This window comes from Schistocerca cancellata, chromosome 1, assembly GCF_023864275.1.
Source record: "Schistocerca cancellata isolate TAMUIC-IGC-003103 chromosome 1, iqSchCanc2.1, whole genome shotgun sequence".
NCBI lineage: Eukaryota > Metazoa > Arthropoda > Insecta > Orthoptera > Acrididae > Schistocerca > Schistocerca cancellata.
Window position 1 is genome coordinate 680,071,746 of NC_064626.1, and position 26,364 is coordinate 680,098,109.

A 26,364-nucleotide genomic window follows, 5' to 3' on the forward strand; every position below is an offset into this window, starting at 1 on the left:
TGTGTTGTCCTTAGGTTAGTTAGGTTCAAGTAGTTCTAAGGGACTGATGGCCTCAGATGTTAAGTCCCATAGTCCTCAGCCATTTCAACCATTTTTGACCAATCGGGATTTGAAGAGGAAGTGCATATGAAAGCAACCCTGAAAATTAGAGGTACCAAGAGAGTTGTATCAAAATAAGCTAACATCAATGCCATGACGCATTCCTATAAAATTACTCCGACTCTTAATCTGAACAATAGCCTGACTGTAAAGTTACTTATTGTGCTATGAGCGTGTGTGAGTGTGAATTCTTAAGGGACCAAACTGCTGAGTTCATCGGTCTCTAAGCCTACACGCTACTTAAACTAACTTAAACTAACTTACGCTAAGGACAACACACACACCCATGCCCGACGGAGGATTCGAGCCTCCGACGGGGGTAGCCGCCCGAACCGTGACAAGCCTCCCAAGACCGCGCAGCTACCTGGCCGAGAACTATGAAAAGTTGGAGATGCCCATCCCCTAAGATTTTTTATCGTGTGCTTCATCTTTCAAGGGCAGTATGGAATATTTAGGTCACAGCAAGCAAGAGTAGAAAAATGGGATTACGAGAACTACAACTATGGCATGAGCGCTGTTTTTGGCCAGTAGCTGGTCAAAATAACTTGCTTGTGCTTAATTCTTGGTCTGTGTATAAAAATCACACTCCTTCATAGCAAATTATCCCTCTTGAAATGTGTGAAAATCCATTTCATACAACCTGGAATCACTGGACAAACTCAGTCTCTGGATGTTGGTTTTTTTCCGTGTCTATAATACATATTATCGCACTATCTGCAGCTGCGCTTTAAGGGATAGCCAGTTTCACGATAAGCTCCACGACCGACTGTTTCGCATTCCGTTGCATGGTATCACATTCCATCACTTTTCACCACCCAGTTACAGCAGTATGATTTTATATGCATTCCTTAAAAGTGGATACCTAACTGAACTTCCAGCAGAGATTGTAATTCCCAGTCAGTTTGTCTTCGATTTTGATGGTGCGAATCTATGTGATCACTGTGGCGCGCCATTTCTCATTCGGTATTCGTGGTGCCATGGTTTGCTTTGAACATTTCTTGAATGTCGACGATGACCATTTTCGGTCGTTCTCCTGATACACATGGTGAGTCATTAGCAGCTAATATTTTTCCTGCCACAATTGTTAAACACAACACTTTCTCGTGAGCATTACTAAAGACTGAACTTGCGACCTCGCTTTCAAGGAATTCCTTGTGAGTCAAGTTATATTGCGTGTGCATTTTTATAGAAGGGAAGGCGGGATTTATTCTTCGTATATAATTATTCAGGATCTACTGAGAAACTTTGTGAAACGATAGGTGACGCACAAAGGATTACGTTTTGTTAAGGCACGTATCGTCTGTAAACAGTCATTTATGACTTACATTCGGGAGAACTCCTTAAGGTTCTGAAAACGAGCAACAGCTAAAATATGTGGATGCCTCACCCCATCGTCTTACACAGGTCTTGCTATTCCAGACGGCGAAAATGAAAGGAATTTACCCCAGTTTGCGGTCGTGGAACACGTCAGCCGACCGTTGGGATTTTAAATTGATTACCTAACCAGTATTCGACCGCATCGGCAACGTTCCTACTTTCAGCCAGCGGGTCCCTGGAAAAATGGGAAGATATCACAACTCTAATAAGAAAGAAATAAGAAGTAACAAAAATGTTGACACATTCTGAAATCAGAATTATGAAAAACAATATTTCGCTGGCGGCGGCCCTCACTGATGTTAGACAATGATAAACAACAGAGAGCGAATGTCCTGAAACCACAGCTCCGCGCACAGAACTACGAGCAAAAGAATGTGATAAACGCCTTGCAGAATTGAAGGAACTCGGCATCAACGTGTGCGCTGCCTTCTAGGCTCGTGGAAACAGAGCGAGCTGGATTTCAAAAGATCTCCATTCGCGGAATCCATGTTGATTCGCAATGAGGACATTTTCGTCTGCAGAAAGTGCGAGCACAAAACATATTCCAAAATTCTACAACAGGCTGACAAATTGAGCTAGGCCTATAGTTGTGTACATCTGTTAGACGACTCTTCTTTTAAACGGGAATGAGCTGGGCATTTTTCCAGTCGGCTGGAAAGCTTCATTTCTTCAGCGATTGTGATACACATTGTATTATCTGTGGCAGTATCAAAAGACGAAAACCTCACTTGGCAGCTGTATCATCCATCTAAAATGTATATTTCCTTTAACAACAGCAGACAAAGCTATGAGTCCGACGGTGCCCTCGAGATTATCTTCTTCATATTGGAGACGAATAACTCGCTGTCAGACTACGTTAAAAATACTTTCGATTCAAGAAATGTTTAAAAGATGGACGGTTGAAATAATAGTGCAATCAGATTTCTGCCAATATCTCTCCAGAACGGATTTTTGCCTTGTAACGAAGTGAGGGCTGATATGAAACTTCCTGTCAGATCAAAACTAAGTGCCGCACCGCGACTCGAACCTGTAACCACTGTTTAGTATGGAAAGTAAGAGATGAGGTACTGGTAGAAGTAAAGCTGCGATGGAGGGTCGTACATCGTGCTTGGATAGATCAGTTAGTAGAGCACTTCCCCTCAAAGGCAAAGGTCCTAGGTTCGAGTTCTGGTCCGGTACACAATTCTGATCTACCAAGAAGTATCAACATAACTGTTTCTCTTTCCTCCCGAAACCAGAAACGCAGGAAGGAAAGAGGTCATTGCGTATAGAATACCAGCTGACTTCGTCACAGACAGAGAAGGAAATAGGCCTTGGGCTTAGTAATGGAACATCTGAAGGTCGAATTCTACATTTCAGCTTTCATTTTGCTATTACAGTATCTATACCGGTCTCTGTCTCGAGAATGCGTCTGTACCCCTTCCTTATTTGCCCTGACGGGCTTAAAATACAGAATGACAAATTATTTAGGTTTTAAGAGAAACGTTAGAAATGTATTTATACGGTAGTTGATCGAAGACTTCACGCGTTACCCCAGTATTTAAGCGCGTATCAAACAACAGCCGTGTACCTACGGATTTAGGCTCTACATTACATCTATTGCCTATTGCACAGCAGCCTCTGCTCTTAATACCTTTCCAGTCATTGTTTGTATGGCAGGGGGGAAGTGTTCAGTCGTCTTCAATTATTCAGTTTGATGCAATTTTTCCTACAGTTTGATTACTTGTTAGCTTGATAACGAGCTGTAGTTCCTCTGTGTGTTTGTAGCTCGAGATAAAATCACTTACCTCTTTTCTGAGAACTGAATCCAGGCAGAAGTGAGAAATCAAACGTGGCAACGAACTATAAGGTATTTTGTACTAAACAAGCACCAGGCATCTTTGATACTGCAAAAGACTTTCCTTGCAGTTTGGTTTCATAAAGGGGGGGGGGGGGACTTAACAACCTTGCCAAGACGCGATAAAACTCGGTTGTTGCGGACGTGTTACTGCAGGAAGGACAAAAAAAACGATTGCGCTAGGTCGTATAGTGTTGCATAAACAACGCCATCTACGACATAGTTGAAGAAGGCATACGATGTAGCTCTCAAGCAGGAATATGTAGGTGTGTCAGACGACTGGTGTACGGTATTAATATATATTGTGGCGACTGTACCATTCGCTCAACGTATTTCTCCCCCTTTGCACTCGGATCCTCTGGTTTTGGCTAAGCCAAAATCAGCAATTATTAGCAAAAAAGCAGTCCAGATTATCCCACGTTTGTTAATCTGCATCAAAACATTCGCAATAAACCTTCCATGCATGATTATAATAATTCTGTCCTCAAAGTAATGATAACTGCATCGCGGGTGAAGGCATATCAGTTCGATTTGTTGATGATGTTTGGTTTGTGGGGCGCTCAACTGCGCGGTTATCAGCGCCCGTACAAATTCTCAAATTGCTCAGTCCAAACTCGCCATTTTGAGGAATGATGATGAAATGATGAGGACAACACAAACACCCTATCATCTTGAGGCAGGTGAAAATCCCTGACCCCGCAGGGAATCAAACCCGGGATCCCGTACTCTGGAAGGGAGAACGCGACCGCGAGACCACGAGCTGCGGACTCGACTTGTTGACCTTACCCGTTCAGGACTTAGAGAAAGCTTTGACAATGTTATCTGGAATACCCTCTTTCAAATTCCAAAGGTGGCAGGGGTAAAATACAGGGAGCGAAAGGATATTTACAATTTGTACAGAAACGAGATGGCAGTTATAGGAGACGAGGGGCTCGAAAGGGAAGCAGTGGTTGAGAAGAGATGTGAGACAGGATTGTGGTCCCAGCGATTCAGCTCCGACGAGGAGGTGAAAGAAGAGGTTCATAACTTTCTGAACAGCATGGCGGCGAGCTGGTATGACATGGGCATACAAAAACTGCCACAGCGTCTACAAAAATGCGTCGACAGAAATGGTGATTATGTCGAAAAATAGCTAAATATTCAAGCTGTAAACTGATGTAAACCATTGTAGAAATAAAGAGGTCTATGTACTTATAAAAAAATAGGAGACCTTACTTTTGGGGTTACCCTCGTACGACTCCGATAACCCAGTCGACCGATTAATTGCAGTCTATAAAACCTCGGCATCACACAACGTCATCTGAAGCCCATCTCTGCGATCATGATAACTGTATGCGTTTAGCTGAATTCCACATTGTGCGGAAGTTTCCAGCAGTGTTTGGTTAGTGCTGTGCGTGAAGAGTGTTTATTTTGTTAGCGTCGTTTTGTTTGTGAGCGTGTTTTTATCGTGTGTGATGAAATACGAAGGCCGGCCGGAGCGGCCGAGCGGTTCTAGGCGCTACAGCCTGGAACCGCGCGACCGCTACGGTCGCAGGTTCGAATCCTGCCTCAGGCATGGATGTGTGTGTGCTGTCCTTAGGTTAGTTAGGTTTACGTTGTTCTGAGTTCTAGGGGACTGATGACCTCAGAAGTTAAGCCCCATAGTGCTCAGAGGCATTTGAACCATTTTGAAATACGAAGGAAAAGGGCCAGTGCCAGGATTCGGGATCCAAACACATCTAGCAAGAAATCCAGACAAGGAATTGGAACTGAACCGAGTAATTGCTGCGGTAGCTTGGCAACGGCGAACGGTTCGGAAGGGGCGTCGAGCAGTCTGATTGGAGAGAACCAACTCCAACGCGTGAAGTGTCAACTATCAAGTAATTTTAATCGGACAACAGACAACTATTGTCAGGGTTCGGATATTTATTGCAAATTTACGTCGTCACGCATAACACCCTCATATCGTTACGAGAAATGTTCAAATGTGTGTCAAATCTTAAGGGAGTTAACTGCTAAGGTCATCAGTCCCTAAGCTTACACACTACTTAACCTAAATTATCCTAAGGACAAACACACACACCCATGCCCGAGGGAGGACTCGAACCTCCGCCGGGAGCAGCCGCACAGTCCATGACTGCAGCGCCCCAGACCGCTCGGCTAATCCCTCGCGTATCGTTACGAAACAGAACTGAAATCCAGTATCGGCAGGTTCATCACACAACCCCATTTCAAAGCTCGGACACATTAGTCAATCACTTTGCTAGTTATATCAACGGATTTTGTTCTGCAACTTACGTTATACTGTTAACTTCCAGAAGTATTTCAGTGGACACCGATCTACGCTTTAGTCATAAGTTTAGTTTGCTTTACATCTGCTGTTAAAGTTGTGGGGGGAGGGGGGGGGGGGGCGTTAGTCAATGGAGACCGGACCGACTGAAGTCACAAAACAAGTGAAGCTGGTCAAGTGCATATTGCACACCGACGTTGTTATCATTACGGAAACAAAGTGGTAGTGGTGGAGTGGTTATCTGTGTACGTGGTATGTAGATGGCGAAGGCCGCTTATATCAGCGGCAGGTCGGTGCGAATGTCGCCAGTCGTTGCCGCCGCGGACATCAAGTATTCCAACAGCAGAGGCCATGCGGGCGGCGTGCGGCGGTCGCTACATGCAGTACTTCGCTGCCATCTCAGGTGAGCTGGTCCAGGCCTCCGCTGACCACCGACAGCGTGGACACTGCTTTCACAGAAGTTCTGCTCCTAATACGGAATCGAAAGCAGGCTCCGTTTGTAGCATCCTCTTCAGTTACAAGTATGTAGTAAACTGAATTAGTTTTAACCTGCCTGTGACAAGTAGTAAATAGATCGTTGACAGATAAAGAGCGGCATTTGCGCTTGAGAGGAGTTTTCTCCAGTTTGTGTGAACGTCTTAGGAAGAAACGGGGACCACAGAAAACGCACGATGAGGGAATAGATGTCCATGCACACTGAGGTGACAAAGATCATGAAATAGCGATTTGCACATGCCACGAAAGCGGGAGTACCGCGTAAACGGGGTACAAAAGGGCAATGCATTGGCGGAGCAAGTGGAGGAACTAGAACGAGGAAAATTGCCCGCTCCTACCCGGATTGAACCCGGGACCCACGCGGCCGCAGTCTAGCGCTCTACCCGCTAGATCACCATCTTTTTCCCGAAAGATGGATAATATTACAACTGTACTAACTCGTTTTCAGCTCTGTGAAAACAGAGAAAAAACAAATTTTAGGTTTTAACGGCAGCCCTTGCAAAAAGACAGATTGGAAACAGATGACATCATACGTGTATAGCACCATTCAACTGTCTTAAGGTAAGTGTACAGCCGTCTAAGGCGAACCTGGCGAACCGAAACTGGTAACGGCAATACATTTTAATAAATAGGGAATAACAACAGTAACTGGCTGCTGTTTTTCCTCTCTGTAAGAATCCATGCCTTTTCTCACAAAGTCGCAGTCTCATAAAGACACGTATTGTAAAAATACGTTAAAAAGTTTGTTTAGTATTAAAATTTTGTGCTCGAGACTTGTTTTTCGTCTAACCAGCGCAATTAATACTTCGTAGTGAGTGATAGCCTATTGAAAACTCTCTTATCGCCGGGGATCTGCCACGCTTACACTTACTGTTCAGTTCTACTAAGGCGTCTTTATCTGTTGTACAGTGACTGATCGACAACAGCTCCACAGACATTAACATTAGTCGCAAATCACATCATTAATACTCGTATTACGATTGAAGGAATGTTGAAAAACATTTGATTCTACTAGAGATAGAAGTCTGTATATTTAAGTTCATAATCTCACTGCTGAGAAAAAGAATTAGAAGGTTGTCAGTGCTATGACAATCTGACGTGATCGAGTGGCTGGTCTGTTGGGTTGTACAGACTTTTTTTCTTTTCATCAGTCTTCTGATTGTTTTGTGCGCGGTCTGCTACGAATTCCTCTTCTGTCTTCAGAGCAAACACACGAGAAGTAAGTTTTGTACCAACAATGATATTTAACAGCATATCAACTGAGTTAAAGGTACATTCTGAAACCACTTTTTCAAAAATATAACATGAAGGCATAAGCAAGAAACATACTGTTTTAATTCATATGTGTTATTATATCACTTTAATTAGAGGCGAAATATGCTGTTCTTATTGTTCAGATACATTAATAAATTAAACAAACAAAGCTACGATCAACGAGAAAGTTTGTTTTACCCCAATATTGATTTACAAGGCATTATGCTGTTGGAGAAAGTATGCACTGGTACTGTCGTCAAAGAAAACGAAGCGCGGTAAAACTTAATGTTTTCCCACATAAACAAAGTACCGTGGAAATGACAGGAAAACAAATCTTTTGGGCTTTCCGGCAATCGAATATCAAAGCTTTGTATTTTTAGTCTTACACCTACGGCTCATCGATATGACACTAACACGCGTCACAAATGCTAGTCAGTGATTCATTCGGAAAGGTTTTTGACATCATTATGGCAGCGTGACGGGAATTAACAGACGTGGAATGGTAGTTGGAGTTACACGCATGGGGCATTCCATTTCGGAAATCGTAAGGGCATTCAGTATTCCGAGATTCACGGTGTTGAAGGGTCCCGAGAAAACCAAATTTCAGGCATTACCTCTCACGGACGGCACTTCACTTACCGACCGAGAACAGCTGCGTTTGCGTAGATTTGTCAGTGCTAGCAGACGAGCAACATTGCGTGAAATCAGTGTCGGTCGTACGAATAACGTATCCTTTGAGAGACTGCTGCGAAATTTGGCCTTAATGGGCTATGCCAGCATACGACCGACGCGAGTGCCTTTGCTAACAGCACGACATCGCCTGCAGCGCCTCTCCTGGGCTCGTGACAATATCGGTTGGGCCACAGACGACTGGAAAACCGTAGGCTGGTCAGTTGGTAAGACTGATGGTTGGGTTCGAGTGCGGCGCAGACCCCATGAAGCCATGAATCCATGATGTCAACACGACACTGTGCAAGCGGGTGGTACCTCCATAATGACGTGAGCTGTGGTTGCACGGAATGAACTGGGTCCTCTGGTCCGACTGAACATATCATCGACTGGAAATGGTTATGGCTGGCTGCTTGGAGACCTTTTGCAGCCATTCATGGAGTTTTTTTTTCCCGAACGACGACGGGATTTTTATGGATGATAAAGCGCCATGTCATCGGGCCACAGTTGTTCGCGATCGGCTTGAAAAGAGAAAGTTCATAAAAATAGGCCCTAAAAGTAAATACACTGAAGTGCTAAAGAAACTGGTACACCTGCATAATATCGTGTAGGTCACCCGCCAGCATGCAGAAGTTCCGCAACAAAACGTGACATGGACTCGACTAATGTCTAAAGTACTGCTTGAGGGAACTGACACCATGAATCCGTTAGAGTACGAGGGGGTGAAGATCTCTTCTGAACAGCACGTTGCAAGGCATCCCAGACATGCTCATTAATGTTCATGTCTGAGGAGTTTGGTGGCCAGAAGAGTGTTCCTGGGGCCACTCTGTAGCAATTCTGGACGTGCAGAGTGTCGCATTGTCCTGCTGGAATTAACCAAGTCCGTCGGAATGCATAATAGACATGAAGGATGCAGGTGATCTGACAGGATGCTTACGTACGTGCCGTCTGTCAGAGTCGTATCTAGAGGTATCACGCGTCCCATATCACTCCACCTGCACACGCCCCACACAATTACAGAGCCTCCACCAGCTTGAACAATTTCCTGCTGGCATGCAGCGTTCATGGACTCATGAGGTTGTCCCCAAACCCGTACACACCCATCCGCTCGATACAATTTGAAACGTGACTCGTCCGACCAGCCAACATGTTTTCAATCATCAACAGTAAAATGTCGGTGCTGACGGGCCCACGCGGGGCGTGAAGCTTTGTGTCGTGCAGTCATAAAGGGTATGCGAGTGGGTATTCGGCTCTGAAACCCATATCGATGATGTTCGTTGAATGTTTCGCACTATGACACTTGTTGATGGCCCAGCATTGAAATCTGCAGCAATTTTCGGAAGGTTTGCACTTCTATGACGTTGAACGATTCTCTTCAGTCGTTGTTGCTCCCGTTCTTGCAGGATCTTTTTCCAGCTGCAGCGATGTCGGAGTTGTGATGTTTTACCGGATTCCTGATATTCACAGTACACAGGTGAAATAGTCGTACGGTAAAATCCCCACTTCATCGCTACCTCGAAGATGCTGTGTCCCATCGCTCGTGCGCCGTCTATGACATCACGTTCAAACTCACTTAAATCTTGATAACCTGCCATTGCAGCAGCAGTATCCGATCTAACAAATGCGCCAGACACATGTCTTATACAGGAGTTGACAACCCAAGCGCCGTATTTTGCCTGTTTACATATCTGTGTATTTGAATGCGCATGCGTATACCCGTTTCTTTGGCGCTTCAATGTATAATTCTGTACCACATCATATAATGCCGGCGGTTCTACTGAAAGTAATGTGGAAAGCACCTAACCTCTACCCATTGTTTCTGAACCAATGCTTGTACTGTTTAGCGACTAAGCGAGTTGCTTCCCGTGACATTCGTTGGTTGCAGTTATTCACAACCAAATCGTGACCTTTCAACCTTATCTACAGCGTGGACTGCATCTCAAAAAATATAGACGCAAATTAAACACCGTCAGTGTCCCTCTCTGTCCTCTTGCGAGTACTTGTTTGCAGTGATGGAAAAGGGTATCACAAACAGGCTGCCTGCACTAGTTCGCCGGCCGGTGTGGCCGAGCGGTTCTAGGCGCTTCAGTCTGGAACCGCGCGACCGCTACGGTCGCAGGTTCGAATCCAGCCTCGGGCATGGATGTGTGTGATGTCCTTAGGTTAGTTAGGTTTAAGTAGCTCTAAGTTCTAAGGGACTGAGGACCTCAGATGTTAAGTCCCATAGTGCTCAGAGCCATTTTTTTGCACTAGTCCGTTCATTTTCCAGAATAGACTTTACCCACTGCCCAGAAGTTACACCAAAGCAAAGCAAATGCCATTCCTGTGCGGCTATGTATTTAAATGTGGGGGTAAATAAAACAATTTTCTCCTTCCCACAACCGTCAGAATTAGTCAAATATTCATCAGTAATTCGATGTTTCGGAAAAATGAGACTCGAACAAATAAATTTCATCTGTTTTACTCCTGAGAGAATATGGTGTTTTCAGTTTTTTCCTGCTCGGATCTTAATCATTGAAGATAGTAGCCACTAAGTTCCGAAAGCCGGCCGGTGTGGCTGTGCGGTTCTAGGCGCTTCAGTTTGGAACCGCGTGACCGCTACTGTCGCAGGTTCGAATCCTGCCTCGGGCATGGATGCGTGTGATGTCCTTAGGTTAGTTAGGTTTAAGTAGTTCTAAGTTCTAAGGGACTGATGACCACAGATGTTAAGTCCCATAGTGCTCAGAGCCATTAAGTCCCGAAACTCTTCTGCACTCTTGAAACGTCCCCTTTGAACAAATTATGCATATGAAATGTCCACTTAGAACAATTGTACAAGACTGTGCTTAACCTGACACACAATGTTTTTAGCGCAACGCAATCTGACTATCAAAAATCCCTGCAAAAGAATGGCCCTGACAAACATTAAACTATACCTTTCACAAATCACTTACCTCACAAAAATCTTCGTTGCTCGAACTACTGCAATACGGCGAGCGCCACTACTGCCAGCTAAATAAAAGATACAAACTACGGAAGGCACTAACTACTGATAGTCTTAGCAAATGAAAGATTCTAATAGAGAACAAACAATGTATTTACCTCAAGATTCATAATATATACAGCAGTTCATGACATTTTTCAAAACTCCGCCATCTCTCTCCCCACATCCACCACTGCTGGCGGCTCACCTCCAACTGCCCAACGCTATCTGCTGTTCACATCCAGCTATAGCAGTTCATGACAACAATGGCAGGCAACAATGCAAACTAGCCACATACTGCACACAGCACAGCCAGTGATTTTCATACAGAGAGCGCTACGTAACGTTGCCAATAAGAAAACATAAACAGCAAACTTACATAAAGAAAGCCTAAACAGCCTACTTACATAGCCCCCATGCTCCCCACAAAAAATTTTACAAAATGTTTTTGGCCGGTGGCCAATAATGATTTGATAAAATTTTTCATAATTACACTAACAAAGATATCCAATGCACACACTTATTGATACAATGTTGGTCAAAAGCTAAAATTTTCTCACAGTCAATAAAGACAGTCCTGATCATTCATCATAAGAGTAAACCTGCAGTTTGTTTGCTCAAAGTCTAAGCAGTAAAATACAATGCACACGGAAGTAGTGGATTTCCATGCAGTCTTGAAGAAGTAGTATTGTCCTTCCAACGGTAAGACAGTGCTGACTCTTGACATGCTGACAGGTAATGGGCCACAACAGAGCAAACCCACAGCAGAGTCAGTCGACGTTTCGAAGAATATTGGTAGGTAGGTCATCACAGAGTAGACCCACTGTAGTCCTGGTAGAGATTGTGGTATTGGTGGGCCACCAGAGGTGCAGACCCACTGTAGTCCTTGTAGAGATGGCCAGCAGCCATCTGTTGCGACTGTGCAGGTGCACAATCACCATTGAAGAGTCTTGCGGATAATAGAGCAAGTCCATAACCACCACTTGTGCACTCACAAAGTTTTTGGAATTGTCCTTAGAACCAGCAATGCTGTTATCCAGTCCCTTGCTGAATTATTAACACACGTGCAAACACTAACAGTCCCTACTTCTCACATATTGTCCATATACTATGACCAACAGAAATGTGTGCAGTGAAATGAATGCTTACAAGTTAATAATATGATGAACTGGTGTCAATTACAATTTTATGACGTAAGAATACAATTACAAAGGTACAAAATACATCATTAAAAACATAACAATACAGATAACATTTGTAGTAATAGGGGCTTTACAAAAGAATAGAAATAAACATATACATCAGTGTTACAGGAATGATGACATGAGTACAAAAATAAAAGATCAGAATCACTTTCGAAACATCAATTTCACACATGAGCATTAAAACAGAATAAATAATGTCTAAACATCTTTACAAAGAAAATAACAGAGTATTAGAAAAATTCTACAGCATAGCTCTCATCAGCTAAACACATAAAGACAGGAAAAACACAAATACACAAGGGTACACAAACACATAGTGGGATAACACAAAAGGAAAGGACAGGGTTTGTTTTCAGTGTAACATTTGGTACTGCAGTCCACCCCAAAACTTCATTTCGTATATCTTTCCTCGTATTTCATCCTTTGTTTCCACCAAAAAATTCTATCTAAGCATGCTTTCTGTATTTATATGTTCACACATTGCTTACCTCATCATTTATTTCCAAGAAAATCCTACCTATACCTCGTTCCCGTATTCTATTCATATTTCTTTCAAAATAATTATTTCTGATTGTACCATACTCATTTGGGCCCAAATCTTTCTTCGCAATGCATTCTTTACCTATTCTCCATAGTCAGTTTCTTATATAGTCTACCCCCTCTTAAGCTAACTTAAATCTACTGAGCTCAGATATATATACCAAGGGACGAGGCAATGCAGCATGACAACAAATCAACACAAACAGAAATGACAAAAAATGCAAATTGGCAAAGCTAGCAGCATAAATTAGCAAAGCAAGTGCAATATTACAACTAATATAAGGCACTGTGCAGGAAACAAGAAAAACTAGCTTAGAAGAGTAACACAAAGGTCAATTCAGTAACACTATGCCTGGCAAACAGCAGCAACTTATACCTAAACATGACATAGCTCAAGCAGAAAAAATATTACAGTAAAAACAACAATGCAGACAAGGGAAATGCATATTCACATCTTAATGTCTATGTAATTAAAGTGGTGCACCGTAACAACTTATTGTAAAAAAAATATTACCATGTACTTGAAAAGAAAATTAAGTGTTACTGTTACGAGTTACTTCTTATTGTTCTTTCCTTTCCAAGTGCTCCTTTTTTAAAGAATGTGGATTACAAAATTATCATTTAATAGATCTGTTGACAGAAAGAGTTCACATTAGCAAATGCATGTCATTTTATAAAAGCAATGCTGCAACACAGCTGGAAACCAGACATCAAATGAAATAAGCAATTACACAAACCAAAGCATAAAAATGTCATTCAGTAGTCATGTGACATTTCATTTCATAAGTTAATTGCTCTCAACTCTCGTACAAAGACTCTTGTCATAATCAGGTGTGCAGATGTAAAAATATTTCTTGTCATTTTGTTAGGCATTTCAGTAAATACCATAAATTTTTAAGTAACGAGGGTGTCGCATTAGCGATGAAAGGCACATCCTAATGGTTTATTCTGAAACGTCCCCTTTGAACAATTTTACATGTGAAACGTCCACTTAGAACAATTATACAAGCCTGTGCTTAACCTGACACACAATATTATTTAGCGCAACGCAATCTGACTTTCAATAACCCCTACAAAACAATGGCCCTGACTAACTTTAACCTATACCTTTTACAAATCACTTACCTCACAAAAATCTTCGCTACTCAAGCTACTGCAAAACAGCGAGCGCCACTACTGCCAGCTAAATAAAAGATTCAAACCACTGAAGGTACTAACTACTGATAGGGATAGTTAGCAAATGAAAGATATTAATAGAGAACAAACAATGTATTTACCTTAATATTCATAATTGACATTCAGTCTTACAGATTATCAAAACTCCGCCATCTCTCTCCCCACGTCCACCACTGCTGGCGGCTCACCTCCAACTGCCCAGCGCTACGCGCTGTTCGCATCCAGCTATAGCAGTTCATGACAACAATGGCAGACAACAATGCAAACTAGCCACATACTGCACACAGCAGAGCCAGTGATTTTCATACAGAGTGCTACGTAACGTTGCCAATAAGAAAACATAAACAGCAAACTTACATAAAGAAAACATACACTACTGCCAGCTAAATAAAAGATTCAAACCACTGAAGGTACTAACTACTGATAGGGATAGTTAGCAAATGAAAGATATTAATAGAGAACAAACAATGTATTTACCTTAATATTCATAATTGACATTCAGTCTTACAGATTATCAAAACTCCGCCATCTCTCTCCCCACGTCCACCACTGCTGGCGGCTCACCTCCAACTGCCCAGCGCTACGCGCTGTTCGCATCCAGCTATAGCAGTTCATGACAACAATGGCAGACAACAATGCAAACTAGCCACATACTGCACACAGCAGAGCCAGTGATTTTCATACAGAGTGCTACGTAACGTTGCCAATAAGAAAACATAAACAGCAAACTTACATAAAGAAAACATAAACAGCCTACTTACAATTCTCCAGGTGTTTGACACAGCTGTGTGCCCACAACGCATTACAAAAATCATATGTTTTCAAGTAACGAGCGTGTCGCATTAGCGATGAAAGGCACATCCTAATGGCTTTCTTTTCTACCTGAGCGTCTGAAAAGGCTTGTTCTCCAGGTGTCTGACACACCTGGGTGCCCACGTCGCATTATGTGCAGGTGGTCACTTAACTTTCTTACGGAAATATTTACGACAGCAGTTTCCGCTACAGTGACAGTCTCATATAAAAACATCTCACAGGTCAAGAATTTTATTGACATAAACATACCTCAACAGCATAATACACATCGTCGTCGTAAAAATAACATCATAAAACCTCAGTCAAATCTCAAAATCGTCGTAGCTTCCTCCAATAATTTCAAAACCTAAAGAAAATTCTCTGCTCATTTCAGTAGTGTCATCTACCTCAAACGTACTTTAAAATCATACTCCCTTACCAAATACATCATTCAAAGTTCTCATAGTATCACAATGGTTTCAAAAAAATTATGAACAGTTCACAAAGTGCAGACAAAGTACAATTTCTTAAGTGTGAAGTAATCCAACTCTGTAATTGCGTAAACATGTGTCACTGACGTAGTAAAAAGATGTTTGTTTCTCTGTTAAATGATCAGATAGCTGTGTAATTTATGTGTTAGAGAAATATGGTACCGATGTGTTAAATTGTATAAGCAAATACCATATTAGCTAGGGCTCCTTGTGCTTGCCAAACACATGGTACACAAAGTAGGCGTGTACCCCCCTGAGGTTTATTGTAATTATACCCTCAGGTGTTACAGATTACAGCAATGGAATGAAATGTATCACGAAAAACTTTCTTTGTAATTCAAAAATCTTTAAAAATAAATGTTTTAAGTACAAAATTAATCACTTAAATACGTGTCCTGTAGCGCTAAATGTGCGTCTTGCTGTAAGATAATCTCTGGGAAGTGTCGTAGTCATTGTCCTCCGAAAGCTAAGTTCTGCAGAAGTCAATGTACTTACCTCATGATAAACAAAGTGAAATGCTTTGCGTATAGATAACTTAGTTATTACGCTTATTGCCGTGATGAGGAAAGTACTGTGCTGTAACGTATTGTTGTCCTACGGAAAAGGCTGTCTCCTTGTAGCAATAGCACAAAAGTCACCACTAAAACATGTCTCACTTTATAGAAGAATTCAGAAAAAACTGTGCAGATATAAAACAGATACACCGCAAAAGCAACATTGTAAATTGTCACGCATTAGCAGCGTCGTGATAAAATCGTGTAGCTGTCACATAAACTAACCACTGTGTCATCTGGCATTTCACAGAAAGCACCTCAAATCCAGAATCCACTCGTAAGCAAACCAAAATGTTGTATGAAAATTTCATTAGCAGTGCTGGTATATGTTCTAAGTATGTAAGCCGTATATTCGTTATGTAATCGTACAACTAACAAGGAAGAATGTATAAATAACAACACTGTGTCGTCTGTTCGCAATAACAATGCATTCGCAATTACTTGTCTAAGTTACCTATGTTCTTGACTGGATGGTTAGTTAACTTTAAAAACATAGTTGCATGTTAACAGTTTCTCAGTGGGACAAATTGTACACGTAGCGTGAAGTGACAATTGCAAAGACTAAGTTAAAAACAGTTTATCTCTCAATAAATGGTTTTACATGAGAAATGTGGTGCAATCTTTTACCCTTTGCTCTTCTCAGTACGCAGAGTTTCAACTTGAATGCAAGTATCATGCGGTATTCGTCCGTAAAGAATACTGGAATTTTGCTCAAGGTTAGCGTCAATGTTATTTTTCTCGGAGCCAGCCGGCGCACGCAGCTGCCTGCGGTGCGAGTCATTGTCTGTTTCTTTGTTGGCGCGCGCCGTTACTGGGATTAGGAGGCCTAACTTCCATAAATTCGCCTTGCCGAGAGGGCCCAGCTCTGTTTAAAACTCGCCAGTTCTGATGCAGTTCAGGTCTGTCGTTACGATCATATCGTCTGTCGTCATGTCGGTAGTTTCCATAGTTTCTTTCTTGTCGGTCACATGGTGGAGAATTTCTCCTTGAATCGTAACTACGCGCTGGACCGTTGCGTCTAAAGTTATTCTGTCTCCCTTGATAATAGTTATTTTGGTTCCCATATTGTCTGTTTCTCTGATTGTCTCTGTGATAGTCATTACTGCGGAAAGGTGATCTTTCCCTGTAACTATTACTCTGCCAGTGGTTATCATATGGGTGGTGTCTGTTTTGGTCACGATTTACGTTGTAAGAATAGGTTTGTCGTGGCCATTTATTGTTTCTGTCGTCACGGAATTGTGACGGATGTGACCTGTAATGATTGTTTTCCTGTTTTCGCATCCCGCGACTGTCTGTGTCAATTTCCAGTTCTTGTAACAGTCCCTGAAAAGCTTCAATGTCGTCTTTGCAACGTCCTGCTAAAATAATATGTCTCAAATGTTCGGGCAGTTTGATTAAGCAAATGCGGATGAGTTCTGAGGGGCTGTATGGGTTTGACAGGTATTGATTCTTGTGCAACATGTCTTCAAAATATTTGACAAGACTGGAAAATTCAGATTGTTCAAAGTGTTTCATCATCATGATGCTATGTTTTACGCGGTCTTGTGTGGCTTGAGACCAATATGCTGAGAGGAAGGCATGGTAAAACTCTCCTTCACTGTGGCAATCGTGAATGACCGATCGCATTCTTACAGCTGGTTCATTCTCCAAGTAGCCACACATAAATTCTAATCTGTGTTCTAATGACCAGTTGGGAGGAAAACAATGAGAGAATTGATGGAGCCACGCTTGTGGATGAATGTCGTTGGCAGAATTCTTGAATGTTTTGAATTTACGTGTAGTAATGAACAGCTTATAGTCAAAGTCATCATGTCGGCGAGTCACATATCGCTCATTGTTACGTCGTGTCGGCGGTTCCATCTCAAAATTCGGTGCACCTTGCCAATTCCTTTCATAATTACCGAAATGCCCTGTGTTATTATTTTGTGGCTTTTCCGTATTTATATGTCCCTCTTCCCTTATTGGGGCGCGAGTGTCCTCTGAAATACGTAATTCTTGTATTACCTGTGTCAGCTGATCTTGTACTTCCCGCATTTCTCTTTTGTATTGCGTATTAATTTGATTCTGATTTTGTTTGAATTTTCTTATTTGTTCATACTCTTCTGTGTCAGTGAAGGCTACGGGTCTTGTGTCATTCAGATCATCATCTACCTTTGTAGATAAGTTAGTGACCTGATCCGAAAGTTCAGCTACTTTCTCCGATAGTGAACACATTTCCTCAGTGTGTTTTTCTGAACCAAGTTTCAGAGTGTCCATTTGTGTTGAAATCGAATCTACTGTGTTCTTTAAGTTTTCCTGAGTTTTTGCCAGTTGCGTAACCGAATCGGTAGATGCAACTGAGTCAATTTTAGCTTGCAAAGTGTCGTGATTTTCATGAACAATAGTTTGCAGCTCTTTTATGGCTGCTTCGTGATTCTGTAATGCATTTTCATGCCGCGAAAAAATAGGCTGAAAATGCTCACAAATTTGTGTTTTTACGTCATTACAGACTTTTTGACATTTTGATTCAATGTTATGTAATTCAGTAGTTAAATCTTCACGTGTTTGTTCAAGTGTGGTGTCTAACTTTTGAAGCTTTTGCTGTGTTTGTCTCTGATTTTGTTCCATTGTGTGTAACTGTTGCTGTGTTTGTTTCTGGTGTTGTTCCATTGTGTCTAACTTTTGAAGATTTTGTCCCATTTGTTGCATTAATTGTAATAACAATGCATTAGTGTCTGGAATCTGTTCCTCTACGCTTTTCGGCAGTGCATTTGCACCGGCAACATTCACATTTTGACAAGCTGAAAATGTGTCTTCACTTACTTGAGAAAACGGTGAGGACGCAAAACCTGAATCTACAGTATTTGCAAAATTGTGTCCTATCATTTCGGATTCCTGAGGCGAGCTGTTGCCGACCGATCGATCGATAATGCTTCCCTGTTCACTACCTGTTTCACTGCCTACGCCATTGTTTGACGCCCGCTCCATTTCCCTATGCACAGTTACCAAATTACTACTTTGAACATTAGTAAATTCATTACTCGGCGGCGCTGATAAGCTACGCTCGTCGTCACTATTATTTCTCAATTTAGCTTGGAGCCTAGTGTTACGTTTTTCACACGCCATTATTGTCACAATATTTCACACGATAACACAGAAAAGCACAATTTGAATAGCAAAAATAAGAGAACACATTAACATAGCACTGAAAATAATATCTAGTTAATTGCAGCAGCGAAATACTTGGCGCAAAGCTACATGCATGCCACAACTGTTTTACTGTACAACAATGAAAGACTGCAACTACCAAGGAGATTCTCTCTACAATTACGCGCTAAAGCTACACTAAATACACAAACTACAAGAAAAAATCAGAAGATTCCAGTGAGGTATCCTGGCAGGGTCGCCATATGAAACGTCCCCTTTGAACAAATTATGCATATGAAATGTCCACTTAGAACAATTGTACAAGACTGTGCTTAACCTGACACACAATGTTTTTAGCGCAACGCAATCTGACTATCAAAAATCCCTGCAAAAGAATGGCCCTGACAAACATTAAACTATACCTTTCACAAATCACTTACCTCACAAAAATCTTCGTTGCTCGAACTACTGCAATACGGCGAGCGCCACTACTGCCAGCTAAATAAAAGATACAAACTACGGAAGGCACTAACTACTGATAGTCTTAGCAAATGAAAGATTCTAATAGAGAACAAACAATGTATTTACCTCAAGATTCATAATATATACAGCAGTTCATGACATTTTTCAAAACTCCGCCATCTCTCTCCCCACATCCACCACTGCTGGCGGCTCACCTCCAACTGCCCAACGCTATCTGCTGTTCACATCCAGCTATAGCAGTTCATGACAACAATGGCAGGCAACAATGCAAACTAGCCACATACTGCACACAGCACAGCCAGTGATTTTCATACAGAGAGCGCTACGTAACGTTGCCAATAAGAAAACATAAACAGCAAACTTACATAAAGAAAGCCTAAACAGCCTACTTACACTCTTTGCACACGTCTTTCACCAGCCGACGCAACCAGAACACAGGTAAATGGGATGTCCTGAGGTCACAGACAAGCAAGAATAACATCATTGGCCACATTGTCTATACAGGCTCTGTATCCCTATATAGTTGTTAACTTTCCTTCCGTCTGGCCTAATACTTATGTTTAGCGTTATACTCTATATATTGTAGTATGTACATACATATACAAATGTTCACCATTTTGTTAATGTCATCGATCTTGACGGATGGCATTGTAAGGTTCATTATCCTTTTGCTTTCCACTGCAGACTCCAGACCCTCTAGTCTAGTTAGGAGTTTAGTGTAATTATTGAGAGTATTCGTTTTACACCAGCGGCAGATGTCAACAGTAGAGTAATGCGAACTTCCTGCTTATGCACAACTATTACTTCAACACGCCCCCATAGTCTACGACACTAAGAATGATGTACAACTCGTAAATAGACAAACAAAACGAAACGAGTTTCACCGGCAGATTTTAGAGAAGAGACTTTCCTTCACGCCATTTCCTCGTAGTTTCTATTCACGACCCATTCATCAGATTTATTATTATTATTATTTAGCGGTATGGGCTACTTTCCAACAGTCGGCATCTTGTCTCATCCGCTATCTTTCTTTCTTCGTTTCTTTTTTTCCCTTGTTATGTTAGGACATAACATCATCACAAGCATGCAATACAGCCATTAACATTGTTGTTATACGGAAGACAATGAAATAAAGTAACTACCTTCGACCTCTATTGCTGTCTTTCCAAAAGCGCAATAAACTTCATCTTGCGATAAAGTTTAGTGACGAATATTCACAAAAAGTCTATATCATAACTTTTGTTTAAAGATATCATCCTCATCATCATCTTCTGTCTGCCTTCCTCTTAATTTCCACGTACGTGTTACATCCAACACCGCTCATGATCTGTTGCATGTATGATATCCTTTGCCGCCCCGGCCGATTCCTTCCCTCAGTAGCTTCTTCTGCTATTGTTCGAATGATGTTGTGGTGTCTTAGGATGTGCCCTACAAGTTTGTCTCTTCTTGTTGGGATGTGCTCCACAGAGATCTGGTTTCCTGTACTCTTCTAAGCATCTCTTCATCTGTTAGCTGATCTTCATCATCCTTCTATAGCACCACTTCTCTAGGGCCTCTAGCCGTCTTCTCTCTTCTCTTCCCATTGTCCAAATTTCACATCCGTATAGGGCCACACTCCAAACATTAAGTTTTACCGCGTTTCGTTTTCTGTGACGATAGAACCAGTGCATACGTTCTCCAACAGCCTTGTAAATCGATATTGGGGTAAATCAAACTTTCTCGTTGATAGTAGCTTTGTTTGCTTAATTTATTAATGTATCTGACCGATAAGAACAGCATATTTCGCCTCTAATTAAAGTGATATAATAACACATGTTAATTAAAACAGTATGTTTTTTGCTCATGCCTTCATGTTCGATTTTTGAAGAAGTGGTTTCAGAATGTACTTTTAGCTCAGTTGACATGCTGTTAAATATCATTGTTGGTACAACACTTACTTCTCTTGTGTTTGCTCTGAAGACAGAAGAGGAATTCGTAGCAGACCGCGCGCAAAACAATCAGAAGACTGATGAAAAGAAAAAAAAGTCTGTACAACCCAGCAGATCAGCCACTCGATCATGTCAGATTGTCATAGCACTGACAACCTTCTAATTCTTTTTCTCAGCAGTGAGATTATGAACTTAAATGTACAGACTTCTATCTCTAGTGGAATCAAATGTTTTTCAACATTCCTTCAATCGTAATACGAGTATTAATGATGTGATTTGCGACTTATGTTAATGTCCGTGGAGCCGATGTAGATCAGTCACTGTACAACAGATAAAGACGCCTTAGTAGAACTGAACAGTAAGTGTAAGCGTGGCAGATCCCCGGCGATAAGAGAAGTTTCAATAGGCTATCACCCACTACGAATTATTAATTGCGCTGGTTAGACAAGAAACAAGGCTAGAGCACAAAATTTTAGTACTAAACAAACCTTTTAACGTTTTTTTACAATACGTGTCTTTATGAGACTGCGACTTTGTGAAAAAAGGCATGGATTCTTACAGAGAGAAAAAACAGCAGCCAGTTACTGTTGTTATTCCCTATTTATTAACATGTATTGCCGTTACAAGTTTCGGTTCAACAGGTTCGCCTTAGACGGCTGTACACTTACCTTAAGACAGTTGAATGGTGCTAAACACGTATGACGTCATCTTTTTCCAGTCTGTTGGAGCGGAGGTCTTATTGCAAGGGCCGCGGTTAAAATATAAAATCCGTTTTTTCTCTGTTTTCATAGACCTGGCCGGCCGGGGTGGCCGAGCGGTTCTAGGCGCTAGTCGCAGGTTCAAATCCTGCCCCGAGCATGGATGTGTGTGATGTCCTTAGGTTTAAGTAGTTCTAAGTTCTAGGGGACTGATGGCCTCAGAAGTTAACTCCCTCAGTGCTCAGAGCCATTTGAACCATCATACAGCTGATAATGAGTTAGAACATTTGTACTATTATCCATCTTTCGGGAAAAAGTAGCCGTGGTGGTCTAGCGGGTAGAGCGCTAGACTGCGGCCGCGTGGGTCTCGGGTTCAATCCGGGTAGGAGCGGGCAATTTTCCTCGTTATAGTTCCTCCACTCAGCCCACTATCAAACTGATTACCGGGGATGTAATGCCGCGGTGAAGGAAAGACTCCACTCTTCCTGCAGTTACGCCAAAAGGCCGTTCACGGGTTGAACGCCCCTGAACTTTGCCTTTATCTGTGGACCAGAGGTAGTGGTTGATGACTTGATTTTGTATATTTAGTAAAAATTTCAACATACTACACATATGTTACCAAACACCTACGCGTTTCGCGAGTCACGCTCTCGTTATCTGAGATTTAAAAACGGACAGCCAGATTATCAGAAAAGTGATGCGCTCAACGTGTGGCTGAGTGTTGTCATTTGTTTGCTGGGGCTAAATGTAAACAGCTTTGTAAAAACAGCAGGTTTTCGGTGTAACTAGCACAAAAGAATTCATTTATCTACGAAAATTAACATAAGCTGGTTAAGTTGTTGTGACTCATTAGGTTTGTATAAATGAAACAGATAATAACAATTTTCTACAATCTTCCTTGCTCTACGGCACCACCATTCCAAGACACTTTCACCAGAACTGGAAACAGATGACATCGTACAGTCAGCACTACGTGCGAAGTACACTGAGGGAAGTAGATAAGGAAAGGAGTCGCTATTTCCTACTTGGGTATCAAGGTAACTGACGATAGCTGAAGAAAAAGGATAAAATGCAGGCTTTCAACAGTGATAAAAGGCTTTATTGTAAACAAAGAATACAAATCTGTGTTAGGATGTCTGTCTGGGGTGTAGTCTTGTACGGAAGTGAAAAATGGACGGTAATCCGTACAGATAGAAAAATAATACAAACTTCTGAAGTGTGGTGCTACAGAAGAAATCTGAAGATTAGATGGAGAGATCTGATAACTAAGTAACGAAGAGGTGGTGAATCGCATTGGCTAGAAATATGTATGGCAAAACTTAATTAAAAGAAGGAATCCGTTGACAGGACACGTAGGGAAGCATGAAGGATTAGCCAACTTGGTAATGGTAGGAAATTGAGTGACTGCATAGGTGGGTTAAGGCATAACTACAGTGAACAGGTTCAAATGGATGTTCGTTGCATTCTGGATACAGGTTGCAGGTCTTGGGCAGAAACGAAGAGCCTTCAGCAGGATAGACTAAGTGTGGAGAGCTGCATCAAGCCAATCTTCAGACTGAAGACCACAACAGCACAAGATATGCGCGAAGAGTTGTCTGTCAGTTCCAAACACGGCGCTATTCTCTAACAAAGAGAATAATTAACGGTGGGTGGTTGGCATACACTATTTCATTTCTATACATCTCGTCGTCAGCTAAACTGGAGTTTCGGTTCCCAGTTAAATTTACAGCTGCCCTCTGGTCACAACATAAAATGCACTCCACTGACATGTGATATACCCAAATGTTCTCGTCGCAGGCACTATAAATGGGTGAGTCAGCCCAACAGCAAGAAGCCATTTATAAGCATCCTAATATTTGTTTAGAGACGGGAGGGACGTCACATTGTTTCTGTTCTGGCCAGGAGGAGGAATGTGACTAATGGATAGCTGGTTTAACCGTCTGCAGCTATAGTCCCTCACCCCCACCCACTCTTACGGCCTGTACGAGAATGGCACACTGTCTCTATTCCAGGCCCCTCGGCTGCTAAGTTAGCCTGCTAATTTCCTTTCAAAGTTCCTTCAAAGTACGCTGCACTTAGCAGGATACTATCTCCTTCACTTTTTTGAGGAAGCATCTTTAACGAAGGGACCAAAGAGCACTAAGGGAACGCAGACATTTATTCTCTCTTGCAAATGATCAGAAAGGTGCCGAATGTCATCCTGCGACACACTGTCCCATGCATTTTGCACCTTTTGCTGCAATTCGGTAATGGTACTTGTAGGCCCTGGAGAATGAGTAAGTTCCTACTTCATTACGTCCCATACGTGTTCAAATGACGATAGCTGGCCAGGACAGTTGTTGCACACCACGAAGAGCACGTTGCAGCTCATTATCCCGCTGAAAAAGTGGATCACCTTCCTGTCGAAGACATGGCAGTAGCAGGGGGATGACAGTACCCTGCAGAAACACCAAATGTGACCTCAGTTGTAACTGATACTGCTCAAACTATATAAAGCCTGGGATGGGACTTGCGAATGCTCTCTAGAACAGGCGGCTCACCAGGACTACGCCATACACATGTGTGTTCATCACTCGAAAAAAGACAGAACCTTCTTTCACCACTGAAGGCAACAGAGCGCAATTCCATTAGCCGGTCAACTCTTTCACGGCACGAGAGTGTCCACGCTTGGTGGTGTCAGTGACAGCCTAGTCAGAGGAACACGTGATCTTAACCCTGCTGTAAGCAGACGGTTCCCAATACTAACAACTCACCTTACTTCTCGATATGGTCTCCTTTGAGAGAAATACACTTGGTCCAGGGATCTCCAACTTTTTCATCCGACGGGAAAAATAAGTTCTGTCAAACTCTGTAAAATACTCGTTACTGCAACTAACACTTCCTGATCCGATGAAAATTTCTTCACGGAGAGGCAAAATTTCAATTTAGGGTGTTGGAAGAAAACACTTGGGACTAAGTTTGATGAACAGGTTCGATAAGTTACCAATACAAAGCCCAATTCATGTACTTTCACCAATGTCATCGCTAATGTGTGGGATGGTGCATTATCCTGGTGAAGAAGCATTTCTTTGCGTGCCAAAAAAAATGGCTCTGACCACTATGGGACTTAACATCTATAGTCATCAGTCCCCTAGAACTTAGAACTACTTAAACCTAACTAACCTAAGGACATCACGCAACACCCAGTCATCACGAGGCAGAGAAAATCCCTGACCCCGCCGGGAATCGAACCAGGGAACCCGGGCGCGGGAAGCGAGAACGCTACCGCACGACCACGAGCTGCGGACAATTTGCGTGCCAACCTTGGACTTTTTTAGCCAACGCAAGTGTAAACGATTCAACAATGAAGCATTATAGGGTACAGTTATGGTTCTGCCTTTTTCTAAGTAATCTATGAGGAATACTCTTTGGGAATCTCAAAAGAACAGTGGCCATCATCTTACCCAATTGACAAATGGTCTTTATGTTCTTTAGTGCACTTTCAGCAGCTATTGCCCATTCTTTTAACTGCCGTTTTGAATCTGGCGTCAAGTGAGGGATCTAGGTTTCTTCAATAGCTACAAATTGGCGCAAAAGGTCTTGCGGAAGGAGATGAAATATCAGACATTGTGTTCAAATGTTATGCCAGAGGCGCTTTTGGTCGACTGTGAACAATCGCGGCACCCATCTCGCACACATTTTCTTCACATCTTCACATCTTTTGTAGTCCTGTCTTCCACAGTTGCGTGTAATATTACTGTATATTGATAATTGCATCGAAACAAGTGTTCAGTTCCTAGGACTGTGATATGTGGGGAAAAAACCGCAAATTGGCATTTATAAGAAGAGGAACAACACCAATAACGGAACAGGAGCGTAATATGTAGAAAATCGTCCACGCAACTTGCCACTGAAGATACCTTGCAGAAAATAAAGGCGAAGCGCGTATGGCACGAAAACCGTGTTTCATTCAGTTGTAGTCAGACGGTCCATAATGTAAAAATTATCAATATACCGTAACAGTTTCTTCGGCTTCTTCATAGTCAGTTCTCCGTGTACCATACTGTTTGCTCACTCAATTGATATCAGGAATCTCACGAATTTTTATTCAGCGGTCTAGCGTCACCATATCATGGATTGCGTCAATTGTTTCCTTTGCGGTCAACTCAACTGGACGTCCAGAGCGAGCTTTGTCTTCGGTGCTTGTCCGACCACGTTTAAATTCATGAACTAATTTTTAAGTAGTCCTCAATGACGGTGCAGAGTCCGCCTGAATTTCATCCAATTCTGATATAAGTTCGTAGGCTTCCACAGCGGGTGTAGTTACGGATAAAATAATTTGTGGTATTGGACTGCATCATTGCAAACTACTAAACAACTAAATTGTCGACATTTCGACCGACATGCTGCTGTCATCAATCCATTTCTGT

General features: G+C 42.1%; 1 protein-coding gene across 1 annotated transcript in view; it reads left to right on the forward strand.

Annotated features, from left to right (window-relative positions):
• Positions 1–5,925: 5,925 nt before the first annotated feature.
• LOC126094430 (facilitated trehalose transporter Tret1-like) overlaps positions 5,926–26,364 on the forward strand; it is a 31,342-nt gene continuing 10,903 nt past the window's right edge. The window contains exon 1 of the mRNA XM_049908836.1: positions 5,926–5,985. Within this exon, the coding sequence (XP_049764793.1) occupies positions 5,934–5,985 (52 nt within the window). The 5' untranslated portion in view covers positions 5,926–5,933. The remainder of the gene's footprint in view (positions 5,986–26,364) is intronic.